At 59.9% G+C, this 18,564-nt stretch overlaps 1 protein-coding gene across 7 annotated transcripts in view; it reads left to right on the forward strand.

The window, feature by feature from the left end:
* The first annotated feature begins 4,750 nt into the window (after positions 1–4,750).
* MXRA7 (matrix remodeling associated 7) overlaps positions 4,751–18,564 on the forward strand; it is a 30,576-nt gene continuing 16,762 nt past the window's right edge. For 6 of the 7 annotated variants that reach the window (XM_054221692.1, XM_054221693.1, XM_054221695.1 and 3 more), the window contains exons 1-3: positions 4,751–5,389; positions 12,643–12,738; positions 15,550–15,610. In XM_054221692.1, coding sequence (XP_054077667.1) covers positions 4,874–5,389; positions 12,643–12,738; positions 15,550–15,610 — 673 coding nt within the window. In that variant the 5' untranslated portion in view covers positions 4,751–4,873. The remainder of the gene's footprint in view (positions 5,390–12,642; positions 12,739–15,549; positions 15,611–18,564) is intronic. The other variant, XM_054221696.1, reaches the window with a different exon arrangement.

The following is an 18,564-nucleotide window of genomic DNA, read 5'->3' on the forward strand; positions in this document are numbered from 1 at the left end:
TCTCAGCTTTTTTTCACGGCATGTAAAGATTCTTCTGTGGGGCTGCACCTCCCCTGTTTGTGGAGAAGCGTAAATTGAGGCAGGTAGAGCTGACTGGAAACGTGTTCAAAAGGAAATGATCGTTCCATGTCCCTTCTGGTGTGAGAGGTGGTGGCTCCCCCCTGTACGTGATGCTGTAACCATTGTGTGTCCTCTCCTTCAACAGCAGGGCCTGAAAGAGGGGCTGCCACCGCGGCGGGCGGCTGTGCAGCCTGACGGAGAAGGAGAGGGAAGGCAGCTGGAGGAGCAGCAGCTGGCCCAGCCGTGTCCCGGCTGTGCTGGCAGGGAAGGCGCACCGGGGCTGGAGGAGAATTTCAGGATTGCTTTCCTGCTGCAGCGCTGCTTTGTTTAGACGCAAGGCTGCATCTTTTCTCAGCTGTTCTCCAGTCAGGAGTGGACTGGCTGCCAGTATCCGTGAGCTTTTGGTTCGCTGTTAGGACTGTCGGCTCCTATCTGTTTGCCTTGAAGGGCAAGGCCAATGGCACAGCTGGGTCAAAACTTTGAAGACCATCAACAACAACTGGGAGCCTGCCTGAGCTCAGGGATTAGACTGGAAAATGGGTTTTACCGTGATGGAAGAGCAGCTGTCCCGGGTGAGACCAGAGGCCTAGCTAGCAGAGGGGCTGGTAAAGGCAGCTGAGGGAGAAGGTACAGAAACAAGCACCCGCAAGAGAGCTCTTTGGTGGCATCATCCCTTTCAGTTGGAGCGAGGCACGGCCATCCCCACCCTCGCGCTGGCTCACACCTCCTGGTGAGCCGAACTCTTCTTGCGGTGGTTAGTCTGCCGCTGTGAGTGGAACCCGCTCTGAGCATCGCTGCAGCATCAGAGCCGACACGCAGCCGGGCGTCAAACAGCAAATGAGGAACAGCAGCCAGATGAGGTTAGTGACCTCCGGGCCTATGTCAGCTGAAGAACAGGGTAAGTACGGTGACGCTTCCTGAGGTAGCTTCTCATTTCTGGCATCAAAGCAGAGAGGACGTTGCTGTTCTTGGCAACGAAAAAGCGTTATCGGTGACTGGGAGCGTGACTGGAGCTTGCAGAGATGATCTGAGTTCGGACCAGTCGTAGGACTGGCCTGTGCTCAAGCTTTATTTGAGGGGAAATGGGTTCTTGGAGAACCTGGAAACATAATTGTCTGGAACAGGCGCTGACTGAAGTCACTAGGGTCTGTGCAAACCAGCAGCTGCTGCTTTCCCTACTAGAACCTGCTCCCCTCGCTTCACGGGCTCTTGCTGGCCCCTGCTCGGGTTCCAGCTGTGGAGGAGAGCTGGGTGTTGAAACTGGGCTTGCTTCAGCCCTTTGGGTGGGAGGGATGTGTCTGTGTAAGCAGAGGACCTCAGTACAGTCGCTGCCTGCACTGTTCGCGTGCTGGGGAGAGGGTAAGAGCGTGCAGCCTGGTAAATGGGGTCTTTTTGTGCCTCCAGAAGACTCTCCGGGACATCCAGCACGTTACACTGGGAGCAGCGCCGGGCTGCATGGAGCCAACCCAGCTAAATCCCTCTTGCGGGCAGATTTGCAGCACAGCATTTTCCGTGGCGGGGGCTGCTTCCCGGAGCAGTTGTCACCGCAGCTCCCCTGAATCCCCCCTTTGTTGGTAAAGCTCTCCAGCTGTCACCCAGCCCCTGCGCTCCGCCTGGAGCTGGCAGCCCCCGCACAAGCAGCTTTTGTGCGGGGAAGGGGAGCTGCTTCCCAGCCGGACCCTTCCTTCCCCGGCCGCAGCTGGTGCAGAGCCCTTCTCCTCCCGGGAGAGGGCAGCCCAGGGCAAGGCTGGCACCCCGGGGGGGTGGGATTGCCCTCCCCGAGCCCCCCCCCTTGCCAGGGGTCTCTGTGCAGGGTCTGCCCCCCTTGCCCCGAGTCTCTGTGCAGGGGCTGTGACAGCTTCTCTCCGCCGGAGCAGGCGGGCAGGAGCGGGGCAGAGATCCCCGGCTGGGAGCGTGGGAATCCATCCCCTCCTGTCCCCGAGCGTGCTGGAGCCAGGGGCTTTCATCTTGCCTTCTAAATTGCTGGGGGAAACCATGCAGATACCCTCTGTCCCTCCCGCTGGGAGCCTTGCTGCGTCAGGGCAACTTTATTCCATCCAGCTGCCTCTGGAGAGCCACGGAGGGGGCAAGAGGACATCCCACTGGGCTTGTTTCTGCCTGGGGGATCATCCCCACCAGATCATGCCCTGCAGGAGAGTCTAGCTCTCACCCCCGGCCTGGACATGGGGAGCTGAGCCCCCCTTGACGATCCTGCCAGCTCGTTAGCTCAGCTAGAGCAGTTGTTCTCACAGATGTGTCCTTGATGCTCCCGGCTGTTGCTCTCGAGACCAGGAGTGTTGTTTTTCAGAGGTGTCTGAGCCTTCCAGTTCTCACGACTCCTACAAGCGCAGCAGGTTCCAGCAACGCGATAGTGAATCACTGCAGGTGATTAGCTGCAAGCTGCGAAGGGTCGTTTTGGCTGTAGCTCCTGCCTGGTTTCCCCATCCCTGATCCCCATCTCGGAAGCAGCTGTGAGGGCCCGCATCTCCTCTGTTAAGGCGGTGATAAATCCTGCTTGGCTTGGGAGGGTACTCGCTGAAATGCTCCATCTCTGCGCTGGGTTAATGGAAGCCACATGCCGCTGCATTCCTGCGCAGGCAAACAGCCTCTAACAGGCTTCCAACGGAGCCATGGAAAATGCACGGTGCCAGGGAAAAAGAGCAGGAGATGTCCTGGATGTCAGCAGTAATCGAGGGCATGGTGTAATCGCTGTGTGAGGCCAGAACACCCCAAGTCACGCTACTAACAGGCCACAGTGGCCAGTTTCTGGCAGTCTCGTCCAAAATTCCTCTTTGTCCCCAAAACTCACAGTCCGTGTGAGCACAGGAGCAAAGCCCCGGGCCTGTGAGTTTCCCCACCCTGGTCTTGTCTCGCGGTGAGCAATTCCCAGGGCTCAGGAGAGGTCTCAGAAGGCAAGTGATGCACTGGATTTGGGAGGATGCCTTTGCGGCTGCTGCAGGTGGTCAGCTCAGCTCCAGGGTTACTTAAAAAACAGAAGAAATACAGGCAAACCTGATTAACTGCTGATTCCCAAACATACCACAACGTATCGCACACCCGAGGCTGCGCCAGGCTCCCGTCAGCCATCACGCTGTCCTGCTGGACAGGCTCTGCCGTAAACCCTTTGGCAGAGGCTCTTTGCTCCCTCTGCCCCTGGAAGGGTCTTCCAGAAGCTGCTTGAGAGCGGATTTCAGTCTCGCTGTACTCCAGACCTATTTATACCCCTGTGTATTGATCTGGTGGAGCAGTCCTGGCTGTTACATCCCTCGTGCTTTTCCACTACTTCCATCTACCAAGTCAAACTTTGGGAAGCCAGTAGCCTCGCCAAGCTCAAGAATGGATTTGGGCAGGGAGGGAGAAGAATGGGCCAAATATACATCAAAAAAAGATGCTGAACCAGACAGTGCTGCCATCTCTGGATGTTTTGGCTGAGGTCTAGAGCAGCTCTGATGATTGGGGCCCAGGAAAGGCAAAGCTACGCAGGAGAAGGGAAGATAAGTACCACGGTTGGTTGTTACTAAGAATACAATTATCCATACGCTAACGATTGCCTGCCTGATAGGATTACCAATAAAGACAAACCGCAGTGAGGATCATGCCTTCGCTTCCTTCCTCCCACCCTGGGGATTTAATCCTGTCTTTGTTCATGTTTTAGTTTTAGCCAGTCAATAAAAATCTCTGCTCTAGGAGGTATCTCTAAAGCCTTTTCCCTGGAGGAAACTTTGGGGGCGGATTCCCATGTCTGCTCCCCTCGCCTGCGGCTGGGAGAAAGCTCCGTGCTGGTTTTACCCCAGCAGGAATAGCTTAGGCCTTCTAATTTCAGCCTGCTTTGTGAAGAAAAAAAAAAAAAAAAAAAGGTTGGCTAATCCTCCCAGCGGTCTCAAGAGGCAGGAAATCCTTGGTGGCAGCGTCTGGAAGGACCTGACAACCCCTTGGCCAGTCTCCTTGCCAGCTCGTGATTGCTTTTGGGCACATCCTGGTTTTTGAGCCTCCTGTTTTTCCGACACCCCAGCACAAGGCGCTCAGGGGAAGGCTCTCAGAGCCCTGCTGCTCAGCACCCACTTCCCTGCTGGGTGCGACAGCAGTTTTTGGCACAAACACGCCCCCAGTATTGCCCGCAGCTCCTGGGGAGGGTGGAGGGATGCTCTGAAGCTTGGCGTAGACGCATGGCCAGATGCTCCTCACCGAGGGAGAGTCGGGACATCCTTCCCTTGCCCTGCCAGCTCCTCTGCTCCCCAGCCAAGGGCTAACAAGGTGCAAATGCTCGTTAAGCGGTACATGGAGGCCAGCTGACACCCCAACCTGCACAGAGCTCCCTGCAGTTGTGCTGAGCTCGCCAAGCTGGGGGTGCCCGTCTGCCCACAGCGAGCATCCCGGGAGACAGAGCCCTTTCCAAGTCAAACAGTTATGAATGATGCAAGTGACTGCGTGGAATGGTCTGGGAATGACTTTTTGGATATAGGGCAGTGTCTAATGAAAGATCCTCCTGTCCCAAGCCAGACGCTGTTTGCAGCCCCAGCCTTCCTCGCCCGGTCCCCCCCCCCGCCCAAATCCCACCCGTGGGTGCGGGTGTGCGTCCCCGACGGGCCGGGGAGGGGGGGGACCGCTCCGGCTGATGGCTCCGTGCGGGAGGGGGGTGCCGAGGCCGGGGAGAGGGGGGGGGCCGGGGCTGTGGGCAGGGCCCAGGCAGATGACGCCGGGTAAAGCCGGCTGAGAGCCTGCCCAGCCCCGCCGCAGGCCGAGCGGGCTTGGCCGCGCACCCTCCGCGGCCGCGCAGTCGGGGTCGGGCCGGTGCTCCGGCAGCAGGGCGAGGATGGACGTGGCCGTGGACTTGTACCTGGCCGTCCCGCTGCTCTTCACCGTCCTGGCCATCGTCCTCGCCTCCGTCTTCGTCAGGCTGCGGGGAGGCGAGGGGGAGCGGGCGGCGGAGCCGGCAGCGGCTGAGCCGGCCCGGGAGGGCGGCCCCGGCGGCGAAGCGGCGGCGGCGCCGGAGGAAGCGGGACCGGAGGCGGCCGAGGGGCCGGAGGACGAGGGGGCCCGGGTGCCGGTGGAGGAGGTCGGGGCGGGCGAGGAGGGGAAGGAGGCGGCTGGCGAGCAGCGGGAGGCGGTGGCCGAGCCGGGCCCGGCGGGCGAGCCCAGCCCCGCGGCGGCCGAGAGCATCCCCCGGCCGCCCCCCGCCGAGAGCATCCCCCGGCCGCCCCCCGCCGAGAGCATCCCCCGGCCGCCCCCCGCCGAGAGCATCCCCCGGCCGCCCCCCGCCGAGAGCATCCCCCGGCCGCCCCCCGCCGAGCCCCAGGAGCCCGGGAACCGTGAGGACGCCGAGAACAAGGTAAGGCCGGCTCCCTGCCGACCCTCTCCCCATCCCCCGGGACCGCTGGGGTCCCCGCAGCCGGTGTCGTCGTCCCCCCCCACCGGCAGCCTCCCTTCCCAATTGCCTCCGGCCCCGCGGGAGGGGCTGGTGCCGGCGGGTGGCGGGGAAGGAGCGCAGCGCCCGGGTTTTCCCTCTAAAACAAGGGAGGTGCCGGCAAAAGACGGGGTTTGCCCTCGGCTGGGGACAAGCCCGTTGTCCCCGAGGGTGGCAACGGTGGGGAGGGTGTTTCTGTCTCCTTTCCACCACCGCCCCCCAAGGTACACACTTAAAAATAATCAAAATAGTGAAGACTTAAGGGAAGAGAAGCGTATGTCGGTGTGAGCTTCTGTCTGCACATCCAGCCCCTGGGAGTCTTTTCCTTCTTCCAAGAGCTAATCCAGGTGCTGGGGTGTGTGTGTGTGTGTTTATTCTTCCCGTCTGCATCCTCTTTCTGTAGGTTGCCGCAAGCTGTCCCCTCGCCAGCGCCCGGTTCCCTTACGCTGTCCCTTAGGCTTCCCCCTCCCTTCCAACCCCAGCAGGACGCTGGCCCCAAGGTCTGACCCCTGGCTGAACTGGGGGGGGCAGGAGGGGGGAGTGATGCCTATAAAAGCCTGGTAAATCCTCCTCCAGCACCGGATCTTGTTTAAAAATAAAAGGGCGACCCAGCCTCCATGGAAAGAGCTTGCTCTGCTCTTGCCTGGCTTGGATGGGACTTGGTGACAACCCAAGGCGCCTGAACTCACGGCGCTGGTGGTTTTTGCCCAGGGCGGCCCCTTGTCCCGATGGGGGGAAGTGAGTAATGGGGCGGCTCAGAAGCCCAGGAGCGCTGCGTCGTCCGTGTGCAGGCAACGTGTTTCGGCTGGGGAGCGCAGGCCTGGGGCCCAGGCGTCTGCTAGTTATTATTAGCAGCATTTGTAATCCTCAGCGACCGTATCCAGGCTGCCGGGCAGTGCGCACACAGCCCTCGCCTTGGAAAGCATTGCCACTGACTCACTGGACGGCCTTGGGCAAGTCCCAGGGGGTTGCGCACCCCCATCTGTACCGTGATGCTCTGACCGGCTCTCAGGGCTGGGATGTGAGTCTGCCTCCCTGTGCTCTTCCTCACCTCCCCTTGTCACTTCTGAGCCTCGGAGCTCTCCCTCTCCCTTTCCCGGTAGCCCTTGGCCATGGGTACAGCTCTGAAGCTGTCCCCGCCCTCCTCCCAGCGTCCTGGAAGCCACATCTGTCCCTCTGCCGTGTGATTTATTGCTGCCTTTGAGCACCAGGCTCCTTGTCAAGCTGGAGTGCCCTTGGGCTGCCGTTAGCTGGCTGGGTCCCGGCTGGGCTAGCTCAGCAGCAAAGCTGGCCACCCAGCTGGAGCTGCTGTGGGGCCTGGGGTGCACCCAGGCGCTCTCTGATGAAGTGCAGCACCCCGTCAGGACAGATGGCCGTATCCAGTGCTGCCAGAGCTCATGGGTTCCTCTGTCTTGCTTGCTTGAGTTGTGTTGGGAATGTTCCCCCTCCCTCCAGCCCTGATTTCTTCGGGCAGGCACGGCTGCAATGCTTATCGCCTTCAGAGACGGGCTCGGCTCCTTTATCCCCACTTGGCACAGGTGTGATAACAGGGTTTTGCATACCTGGAGGTGAGCAAACTCAAGGCACAGGGTCCTCCAGAAGCCTGGCTGGGTCCCGTGGGACTGGGGTCTCTGCTACGCTGCCCTCGGCCCCTCTCACAGCAGAGCAAAGGGGATGCTGGAGCTGAGTAGGGTCCTGGCCAGTTTTTCCTCCTGGGAAATGCCTATCTCACTGTAGGAACAAGGCAGGGCAAGTAGCCCTGGACCTGAGCAGCATCTCGTGGGGAAGGACGGGGAGCAGGCGGTGGCTGCGACCTGGGTGGTGGTGGAGAGCAGTGGGAAGGGGGAGGGATGCTTCTCGCTGCTGAGTAAGTGTTTGGGAGCGCTGGCCCGCGCGTGATCTCGTGGCTGCCAGGACCACTCAGCGCTGGCCGAGCCTGGCGGTCCCGTGGTGCTGGGTGGCACGGCGGAGGGAGTACGTGCCTTTCCAGCCGGCGCCGCACACATGCGAGAGGGGAGCAGTGCCCGGGGGCCCATGTTGCGGGCAGAGCTGGAGAGACCATCCACAGCTCTGCAGATTCTCCCCTGGGTTCCCCGTTTTTGCGAGATGCTCCCTGCAAATATCCTCAAAGTTGCTCCATCATCCTCCTCCAGCGCTGCTTAGGCCGAGGCGCAGCAGATGTTACCGGCAGGGATGGGACTGGCCTTGGGAAGAGCAGGGAGTGCTCTGCAGGTGGCTGCTGATAGAAACGTGCCCGATCAAACCCGTCTTGGCTCGGCTGCGGGCTGCGGTCCCCTGATGTGACTCAGCAGACGAGGCTCCCAAGTGCCATCCACCCGGCTGCGGGCTCCCGGCAGCGTCGGGGCTGCTGCAGGCTCAGGGCTTCTTGGCCGACGCCGTACCTTGCGAGCCCAGGGCTGTGCTTGCACTCGGAGAGCTTTCTTTCCATATTTTTTTTTTTTCCCCTCCCATTTGCTCAGCACGTACTGCACCGGGCTGGTCCAGATTCGCTGCAGCCATTAACCACTCAACCAAAATGCTGATGGACGAACCCGCGCGGGGAGAGCAGCCTCGGTGTGTTTAATGGCCGGCTGGAGCTGTGCGCACCCCTGCCTCCTTCCTTCCCTTCTCCTTGCCCATGGAAACCAGTGTCTGCCAAGCACCCTGAGCTGGGGCAGCTGCGTGGCTCATCCGGCGATTTTAATCCATGTGGGTCCAGGCTTCCCTGCCCCTCTCTGGGAGGAACGGACCGTCGCAGCACCGTGCCCACGGCTATAAAATGAAGCAGTGGCAGAGCAGGGCAAGGAGCCCAGGAGTCCTTGTCGCCATTAACTGCTGGTAGTGGTTCCCCTTGTCTCTGCTGGCTCCCATCACTCAAAAAAAGTTAATTAGTGTGTCGCTGTCTGTTCTCATCCCCATTCCAGCTCGTTACCGGATGAGGCGGTGCTGTCAAAGCGATCCCCTAATGAAAAGCTGTTGGGTGGGAACTGCAGCGTTGCTGGGCTGCCGAGTCTTGCTCTTGTCAGAACTGGTTACAAAACTCCAATTCTGTAACGGGTATTTCTGGCCTGGAAATGGCAGATGGCAGCGACAGGGCAGGGTTTTCAGTGGTGGTCCGGAGCCACCGCTGGGATGCCCTCCTGGCCAGGACGCTTTGGAGATGGGGAGGGCGAGCGGGCAGCGCCAGGCTCTCTGCCAGGCATGGCAGCTTGGCTGGTTTGCCAAGGGTTAACCGCAGCTGGTGGCTTCAGACAGAGCCAGGTCAAGCGGGTGACAGCAGGGAGAGAGGGGACAGCTCTGGCGGTGAGCTGGCAAGGGGGGACCTCACGCTCAGAGGTGCCCAGCTCGTCCTGGCCAGGGAAAGTCATGCAAACGCTGCCTGTCCAGGACGTTGTGCTGTCACTGGGATAGCAACGGCACAAAGGGGATGTTACCTGCCTCTTCTGCAAAGCTCCGGACGCCTTTTCCCTGTGCCCCCACCCCCATCTGTGCCTTCCCAGGGCTCCCAACACCCCCAGACACACCAGGCAGCAGAAGCAGAAACCACCCAGCTCCCAGCAGAGACCCTCTTTAAATTTCAGAAGTCAGCATCTCCCCCTCCAATACCTCCTGTCTGCCTTCCCCGTGCCGGAGGGGAGAGGGTGTCTAATTAGCCTGGCTTTAATTGGCAACTGTGCAGGCTGCGGCAGGGCTGGGACAGGAGCTCTGCCGTCCCGCAGCGCGGCGGGGAGGGATGCGATGATGGGCTACTCCTCGTCGCAGCCTTGGCAGCGGCACGGGCCCCCGCCAGCGGGATGCGGAGCTTTCCTGCCGGACCCGTAACCGCTCGGCTGTGCCCGGCTCTCACCCGGAGCAGTCTGTGCTGCTAACGAATGCATCGTCTCTTGCAGTGTCTGCACACTGGGAAGCGAGGCAGGACGTGTGTCACCCGCTGGGGACCTTGTGTGTGTGTCTCTCCCCTGCATCCCAGCCATAGGGTTGGGGCACAGCGGCGTGGGGGCTTTACATTGTGTCCCCTCCAGCGGGACCGGGTGGTCGCCCAGTCCCGGCTGGGCTGGCTACGGCCCCGGGACCCCGCACAGAGCCAGCGTGCAGAGGACTCGTTGCCTTCTGAAGTGCCCACCCATGAGAATGGCAGCCGGGTGAGCGTCCCAGCTGAGGGCAGGCTTTGCCCCCCCCCCGCCGCTCCATGCCCCGGGATGCGGCCTGGCTCATCCATGGCAGCAAGAGACGCCCCGGTGCGGGTGCCTGTGGCGTTCGCTTGCCAGAGGCCAGAGCACAGCAGGGGCTGAGCTGGCTGGGCGCGATGCTGGGGGTGCTGCACCGGGGCGTGACGGTGTCTGCAGGGACAGGCGCTGCTGAGCGGGGACTCGGTGTTTTCGTCAGACCTGGCACTGCCTGGCCCCTCGCGGGGGGGCTGGATGGCCCCGCAGCTTTGGTGGGGCTCTGGTCGCTCCGTGGCTCATCTGCCCGCAGCAGTGATGGGGGCACTGGTGGGACCAGATGCTTCCCACACTTTGCGGGGGGTCAGACCTGTGAAGCGCCGCCTCTGCACAAGGCATGTCCCCCGCCGGGCACCCCAGGACAGGCAGGACCATCACCGCGGGCAGGAAAACTGCTCTCCTTCAGTAGCAGCTGCTTCTCTGGCTGGCGGGAGGATGGAGAGCCCCCAGCAGCGGGGTGAAAAGGAGCCGCCGACATAGCAGCTGCTTTGCTTCGCTAAACTCTGCCCAGCATTATTATTTATTCCTTTTTTTAAAAAAAAAGCCGCCTTCTTTCCCCTTTTCTTCCTGGCTTTTCTCTTTCTGGCTGGCTCTCTCCTGTCTGCTTTCTTTCCCTCTTGCAATGTCTTGCATCAGGCTTGGAGCAGAAAGTGCAGCCATAAATGGCAACACGCAGGGCCCGGCAGTTTAATCCAAGACGGTTTTCTCCCCCTGCTTCACAGCCTGGGATCTTCCCTTTTCCCAGAGCTGGAATGGGGCACTCATTTGTCCCCATCCTGCCTGTAGTTGCCGGGGCTGTCCCTTTGACAGAGGCAGAGGGACACACCACCCCCACGGCCTCCTGGCGTCCCTTCTGAGAAGGGAAACCCATTGCTCGGAGGGGTTTGCACCGGGGATGGAGGAAGCAGGGAGGAAATAGCCAGAAATGAACTGAAAACCAGATGATGCTGTGACGGGGAGCCCGGCCTCCATCTCCGGTAGGGCTGGGAGAGGGCTCGTGTGGTGGCAGAGCCACGAGGGGGGATTTTGGGGGGAAAACACCAAGCTCCTGCGTCTCAGCTGTCTTCCCCTGAGTGACTCAGCTCCGTCTGTTGTTGGTGCTGCCCATGCCCAAAATGTCCCTGGAGGTCTTATCCCCGCTTCTACTTCGGTCCAAAGCCTCCGCTGCCGGAGTCAGCTCCACGCACAGGCGTTTCGCTTGTGGGGAGTGGAAGCTAAAGGGCAAAAGCGTGTTTCTGATGATCCAACAAATGCTTCAGCTCTAAAGCCAAGAGCTGCCAGAAGCCGAGACAGATGTATTGCTGCATTGGTATTTAAGGTAAACGACTTGTTGGATTTTAACCCTGCGGTGGCGGGCGCTGGGCTTTCCGGAGCCCCTGGCGAGCTGCGCCGAGATGTGATTCAGCCATAAGCGGGCACGGGATGTGTCACAGCATGGGCTGGGTCCGTCCCGCCCGCAGGCAGGAGCAGGCAGGGAGCATGGGGCACGTTCCTCGGGGCCAGGCAGCTGCTGCCGAACGCGTCCCGCTGCCGGCGGCAATGCGATCTTTGTTTGCTGCAGCAGCTGGCCTGGGCGGCTCGTGTCAAGTCTCCTCCAGATGCTCCTGGATAATGACGTGCGTAGTCTCCCTGCAGTGCTTCTTGTCGCCCTTTTCTTTTTTTTTTTTTTTGTTTTTTTTTAATGCGGGGAGGCTTTCTTGGTCAGCGTGCAACTGCGGAGAGACGTGGGTGGCGGCCGGAGCACTCAAGTCCCTGCTTCTCCAGCAGCTCCTGCTGCCATCTGGCCCTGGTCCAGGCTTCCCTCATTCCCCACCGCTCAAAACAGTCTCCCTGTACCGCCCCCGGGCTGTGCTTCGTATAGAAGAGCAGGGCCCGGGGTGCCATGGTGTCCTCTTTAGCTGTCAAATCTCCCAGTGTTTCTCCAACACCTTCCCCCTCCATTTTCTGGCTGCGGGACGTGTCCCTGCTCTCGCAGAGCATCCCGCGGGCATGGCAGCCCCTGGCTCAGCTGCACTTGCCCCTCGGTTGTGAGGGGAACTGGCCTCAGGAGGGCTGAGGAGCCCTGAAACTTGGGGCAGGCTCCCAGGGGGTGTCGGGATGCTCCATGCAGGGAGGGCTCTCCCCTCCGTCCAGCGGCTGCGGGCACAGCCAGGCTCGGGGAGGGGGGGTTTGTCCCTGCTGACAGTTTTTCAGAGCAGCCCGGAGGCTGCTCCCAGCCCGGCGCTGGTATTTCGCTGCCAGGCCAATGGACGCGATGTCCCCGCTCCCTGCCCACGCGTACCCTCCTCTGCAGCAGGGAAAGGATCAGCTGGGAAGTATTTGGGCTGGGAGAGGGCAGGGGAAGGGAGGCTTGGCAGGGGGGGTCGAGGCCATTCTGTGTTCAAAGCTCATGTGGGGCTGAGAGGACAGGGAAGCCCCAGCTCCGTGATTGCAGTGGGGGGACAGGAGGGTTTCAAGGGGGTATTACCCGGTGATGGAGAAGGCACCTGGCAGAGCAGACCCTGCAAATGTTAACGAACTGCGTGTACCATGCCCTTCATCTCCTGTCCCCTCCTGTTAGCCCTGATCTGCTGCATCAGCGTCACGGGCAGCCGCCTCCAGCCCTGCGGACACCCGGCAGCTGAGCCTGGCACTGGCCGAGCTGCTCCCCCTCACCGACGGCTCCGTGCAAGCGTCCCGGTCCCGTGGGATGGGGCTGCTGCGGAGGGCAGGTCCCAAGCTCCAAACCCTGGCTCCAAGGCTGGGTGTTGAAGGTCTCTGGCGTTCCTCACTCCAGCAGCCACACCACGGCTTGGCACGGGGATCGGAGGCAGCGTGGGCTTGGGCAACGGGGCAAGGCAGGCTGCTGGCCACATCCAGAGATTTGGCCACGGGTCCTGGTGCTGCTGGGGCTGGTCGGTTAAGCACGGGGAGGGCTCGGGGGTGTTTGTGTCAAAGCTTTTTGTCTCTTTCCAGATACCACCTTTGGGTGCCTCACCCGGGTCCAGCCTCGGGCACACGGGACAAGCGGAGGGCGGATGCGGCCATGCAGCACTTTCCAGCAAGGCAGAGGTGCGTGGGACAGAGCGCCGGCCTGGGGAGGGTGGCACAATGGGGTTCTGGTGTCCCTGCATGGGTGGGACACCATCCCGGGGTAGCAGTGGCCATGGAGGGGGCAAAACTTGCCCGCTGTGCTCCCCTAGGGGGGGTTGGTTGGGCTTTTAGTGGCTTGGTCCATTTAAAGCAGAGAGAAACAGTGCTCCAGCTGCAAATGTGCGCTTGGATGTGCAGGGAGCGATGCCTGGCTCCTCTTGGGGGTCAGGCTAAGGTAGCCTGGGGGGCTCTGGGGGTGGCACAGCGATGGCTGAGCCCCGGCAAGGGGGACAGACGGGGATGTCGAGGCCTGGGCCGCAGCGCGGGGGGAAGGGAGGCGCTGGCATCTGCCTCTGAGCCATCCAAGCAGAAAAATGTCACGCTGCGGCGAGCTACTGGCTGCCACGAGTGGGGGATTCCCAGCACGGCCACGGCACGTTGCTGTCGCCCGCCAGCCTGGCATCCCCGGCTGCTCCCTCTCTGCTTCCATCAAATGTTTCTTCCTCAGGGTTGGAGCGCAGATATTTTCCTTTCTTGGAGGTTTGGCACCCGAATTTCCTACTTGCTTCCATTGTTAAATGCTCAGAAATGCTCAGTTTCTAACGCCTGGGCAGGGAACAGGCTAAAATATCCCTTCTTGTGCCAGCTCCTGGAGGGTCGGGTCTCCCTGGGGACATCCCGGCTCACAGGGAGAGAGGGATGTGATCGGGAATTGCTGCCCTGGGCTCATGGCTGCGTCCCTGAGGCCAGGGCTGAGCATCCCCTCCCTGCACCCTCCCTGAGGCCGCTCCTTTGGGTGCTGCCCCCCTCCCAGCCATGCCTGGGGGAAGCCCGGGTGTCCGGTGGGAAGTGTCCATGTTTGGAAGCACGGCCCAAAATAGTGGTGGCTGCAGGGGGTGGGGGTCTCAGCAGCATGTCCTTCTGGAGATTCCAAGAGCAGGGTGGTGAGAAGAAGCCAAACGGCTGTGAATAATGCGCATTCCTCCCCGATGACAAACTAACCTAGTTCTGGGTCAGGGCTGCATACCGCGCTCCGGGAGTTTATCTAAAGCCATGCATTGCAAAGCCTTGGCTCCACGCAGGGTCCTTCTCGGACTGTCTTCATTTCCCTCAGGTCTCCTTCACCCCGACTTTTCCCGTGTGCTCAACAGCGTGGCTGCCTGCCAGGCTCCCTCCGTGCTCCTCCCCCTCTCTCCCGCGTGCTTTGCCTTTTGCACCCCAGCCCCATCACTTGGAATGGGATGCAGGGGGCTGAGAGGGATGCAGGAGGATGCGTGTTCCAGGATGCTGCTGACCTCTGGGCTCAGCTCACAGGGGTGTGCAGCCTGGGTGCTGTGCTTTGTGGGAGGAAGGCATGTACTCGGGAGCATTGCCGTGTGTCCCTGTCCTCTCCGGACCTATAGAATCATAGAATGGTTCGGGTTGGAAGGGACCTTAAAGATCATCTAGTTCCAAGCCCCCTGCCCTGGGCAGGGACACCTCCCACTAGATCAGGTTGCTCAGAGCCCCGTCCAGCCTGGCCTTAAAGACTTCCAGGGATGGGGCTTCCACCACCTCTCTGGGCAGCCTGTTCCGGTGTCTCACCACCCTCATGGTGAAGAACTTCTTCCTAACGTCCAATCTGAATCGACCCATCTCTAGTTTTAATCCATTCCCTCTAGTCCTACCATCACCCGACATCCTAAAAAGTCCCTCCCCAGCTTTCCTGTAGGCCCCCTTGAGATACTGGTAGGTCACTATAAGGTCTCCTCGGAGCCTTCTTTTCTCCAGACTGAACAACCCCAACTCTCTCAGTCTGTCCTCACAGGAGAGGTGCTCCAGCCCTCGGATCATCCTCGTGGCCCTTCTCTGGACACGTTCCAGCACGTCCATATGCTGGAGCGCTCCTTTCCCTCCCCATTTGCTGTTTGCATGAGTTTCTGCTGTGTGTACCACAAGGGGAAGGAATCTGGGCTTGATAAAGCTTGCTGTAGCTTGTAGGAGGCAACCCCCAAAACTTCCACAATCGCTTCACTTTTATAAAAGATAAAAGTAAAATATAAAATATAAAGCTGTTGCTGCTGCTGTGTGTGCTCCAGAGACCAGCCCTGCCGCCGCAGTGGGTGTGGGCAGGCACGGCTCGCAGGAGCGAGGGGCCAGGGGTCCACGGGAGCCAGCGGTGTCCCCAGGGGTTGCTGCCAGGCGAGGATGGGAGGGCTCCCGCTGGGGTCCCAGGGTGGCCTTCGACCACTGGTCCTGTTTGGCTAGTGCTCCTGTGCTTCGGAGCAGCTGCTTGGCCCGCGGCTTCGAGGTGGCTTTTGCTGGGGACTTGCCTTTTCCCAGCGCTGAGATGGTCCATCCAAGCCTGGCCTGGAGGCACGCAGAGGTCCCCGTGGGTCACGGCTCCGTCCCCTGCACATCCCTGGGCTGGGTGGGGGGGTGCTGGCAGAGGGTGCCAGCCCAGGAGGGTGCTCAGGCACAAGGCTGTGCCTGGGGACATTGGGATAACAGGTCCTTCTTAAAAACCTTAATATCCCCTCGATTAGGAGGAGGCACTTGCATTTTGCAGCCTTTGCGGGGGGAGTGCCGTAAACGAGGCCGATTTCCCCCCACTGACTAGCAAGAGGAAAGCAGACTAACGAACCTCGCTCGTCAGTGAGTATCCTTTTGGCCTGTTCTATGAAGGAGACAGGGAAGAAGTGTCCAGCCCTTGACTTGGGAGCTCCAGTCTCTGCCCCGTGGGCTCTGGAGCCCTGGCCAAGCAGGAGTTATTTAGCACAGCACCTTCTCCTCTGTTTTTAACTCCTCCAGGAGGAAGATCCGGACTCAGAAAACGAGAAGCTGGTGGTGAGAGAGCCGGAGGATGAGGATGGTGAGTGCCAGCACCCTGCGGGGAGGGTACAGATGGGTCTGAATCCCCGAGCGCTTGGGGATGGTCTTCTCCTTTCTCCGGGAAACGCGGAGGAAATTCCTGCCCCGGCAGTAGCCCCTGTTTGCTTCCCGAGATGCCCTTGGGCTGTTTGCCACGGGGTAGCCCCAAAAGCTCCTTGCTCACATCCAGGACGATCTCCAGGGGCTTTAGTCAGAGCCGTGTTTAACTGATTAGCCAATTAGTTGATTGGAAAATGATTAATTGACTAATTGGGGTGACAACTGCTGCGCTCGTAAGAAAATGAAACAGATGGTGCCAAGCAAGAGTGTGTGTCCGAAGGGGACTCCGCTCTCCTGGGGAACCCTGGCGATGCTGGGATGTCCCCAGGATCCCCTGCCTGGGGTGGCCGGGGGCAGCCGGGGTAGCAGGAGGGTTTGAGGTGTTCCCCCTTCCCTGCCCCACTTTCCGCTTGCCCTTTTTAAGGCGCTGTGTAGCAATCCCCTGGCTCGGGAGGATTACGCCTAATGCCACAGAGAATCAAACTTTAATCCTGGTGCCACAACCACAAGGTGGGGGAAGCGCCTTTGGAGACGGGGTTCCCAAAAGACACTTATTCCACCCGGTTAGGCTTCCTCGCAGCACTGGTGATGGGGGATGTGACCCTGCGGGAGAGGCTTGAGGAATGATGGATGTATCCTCCCAAATGGGTGCTCAGTAACGCTGCTGTGCCAGGGTCTGCCTCCTTCCGTTCAGCTGCTTCAGGGCTGCTCCGGCCCCGCTGTGCATCACCCCGCAGTGGCTGTGGCTCGGGAGCGGGTGGAGATGACAGCCCATGGGTCGCTGCTAGCCCAGCATCCTCCTTAATCACCTCCTGACTCCTCTCCTGAATTATTTACACCATTTTTGAGGTGTTTTAATGGGACTGGGTAAAGGGATGGCTCAGCTTGGTGACGAGGAGGCGAATGGCGTGCAGCTGGGAATAACAGTGGTGCCCTGGCTTTGCTGGGGAGAAACCTCCCTCCTTCCTTCATTTCTCCTGCGCATCGCTTCGTCCTGGCCCGTCTCAAGCCGCTGAGCTGCTGCCCAGCCCGCCTGCGAGCAGAGGTTCCCCTTGGGCACCTGGGGATCCTGCAGGCGGCCTGTCACTAGCCCGGGATGCTGCTGCGGTAGCCAAAACCGGCAGAGCAGCCTTCTCCCCGCCGCGGGGAGCTGGTAAGGAGGAGGCAGGTACTTGCGTGTGCAGAGCGAGCATCTTCGGAGCAGAGATGAGCTCGAGGGGCCGCTTTCACCCCGCGAGCCCAGCGCTGGCAGCGCGAGGGCAGAGAGATGAAAGACAAATGTTTTCTTTAATATGAACTCACGGAGGCTCTGTGTAAGTAGGTCACCTCATATTTCTGTAGTGTTTTCGCTGTCCATGTGAAAACTCGGCCTCCTCTTTTTCCATGTGTTTCCTGAAGTTTGTTTTCGGTCTGCAAAGAAAGTTCCTGAGCTCAGGAAACAGCCAGTGGTTTCCAAAGCCTCACGCCGGCTCCTTTCTAACCACAACACGTGGGCAGGCAGATGGATGGGTAGCCTCCTCGCCTCCCTCTTCCCTTATTCTTTTCTGGCAGGGTGGCAATTAAACTGCCCTTTTGGGGACAGGCAAAATCCCACATCTCAATTTACTTGGCCGAAAACCACGTGAGGGAAACGATCTTAATTGTCCTTGAAAACAGGCGAGCTACACAAAGGTAACGAAACGGCCCCTGCTCTGCACCAGGGTAAGAAACAGGATGTTACACCCTATTTGATTTTTTTTTTTTTTTTCTTTCTCTTAATATCTCCCAAAGCAGCCGCCAGCTGAATTTTCATTCTGTGCACTTTTACGGCCACCCGAGGGGCTGATAAGCCGCAGCATTACTGCTTGTTTCCAGCTGGCCAGACTTGTTTGTCTGCCTGTTCGGAGGGTTTTCCCACCGAGGGAGGTGGGATATGGCCGAGCTGAATGTTTGGGGCTGCAGGAGCAGAGCATCGGGGTGCTTGTGTTTGGACGCTTGTGAAGGTGCTAGGGAAAGGGTTCGCCTCCTTGTTCCTCCAGGAGCCCTGATGCTGTTTTGGGATTAGAGAAACACTCGGGATCAGTAACTGAGCAGCAATCCACCAGGACTTCCCAGGGAAGCTCCCCAAGATCAGGGACGCAGAGATGTGAAGGGAGGAAATGCGGGTATCTGCAGGGAGGAGGTTTCTGTTAAATTCCCAGCCCACAAATACCACTCCAGGCACGCTCCGTACGGCAGTGACCTTGCGGCGGTCGGCACGCTCAGTCCCGTACCTGCCCGCCCAGCCTTGCACAGCTTGTTTTTGAGATCTCGGGTTTCCCCCTCTACAAAATGAGGCTCCGACTTGCCTTTTGCATGGGGGTCCCCAAGGTCTGCGGGGGCTCTGGCAGCAGCTGAGGGCGTACGTGAGCTTGGGAGAAATTGCTAAATCAAGCAGCTGACCTTGGACACGGGGAGGGCAATATTGACCGGAAAATAGAGGGAAGCTGCTGATGTTGAATCCTTCTGGGCATGAGGGAGGGAGGAGAGAGGCTGGGGGGTGTTTTTTATTTGGGTGGGTGGAGGAGGAGAGACTTTCATGAATGTGGTGCCCACGATAGCAGCAGTAAGGATTGGAAGGGGCTTCCCAGGTGGCTGGGGACAGGTGATGAGTCCATGGGTTATGTACAAGTCGGGGCTTTCTCTCCTGCCACAGAAGTCGGGGGAGTTTCACCACTTTGGGGGGGGTCTTGCTGGTGCTAGAAGGTATCACTCTGGATATTTGGTTTGTGGATAACGTGCCATTTTTTCAGGACCATGCAGATAATACAATAACATCTTCCTTTCGTGGACCCCTTAGAAGTATCCCCAGGGCTCCGAGGGCTGGTGGAAGCAGCAGATGTTTCTGGGTGGCTGTGGAAACAGCAATGCTCGACA

This window comes from Rissa tridactyla, chromosome 15 (genome assembly GCF_028500815.1).
Source record: "Rissa tridactyla isolate bRisTri1 chromosome 15, bRisTri1.patW.cur.20221130, whole genome shotgun sequence".
NCBI lineage: Eukaryota > Metazoa > Chordata > Aves > Charadriiformes > Laridae > Rissa > Rissa tridactyla.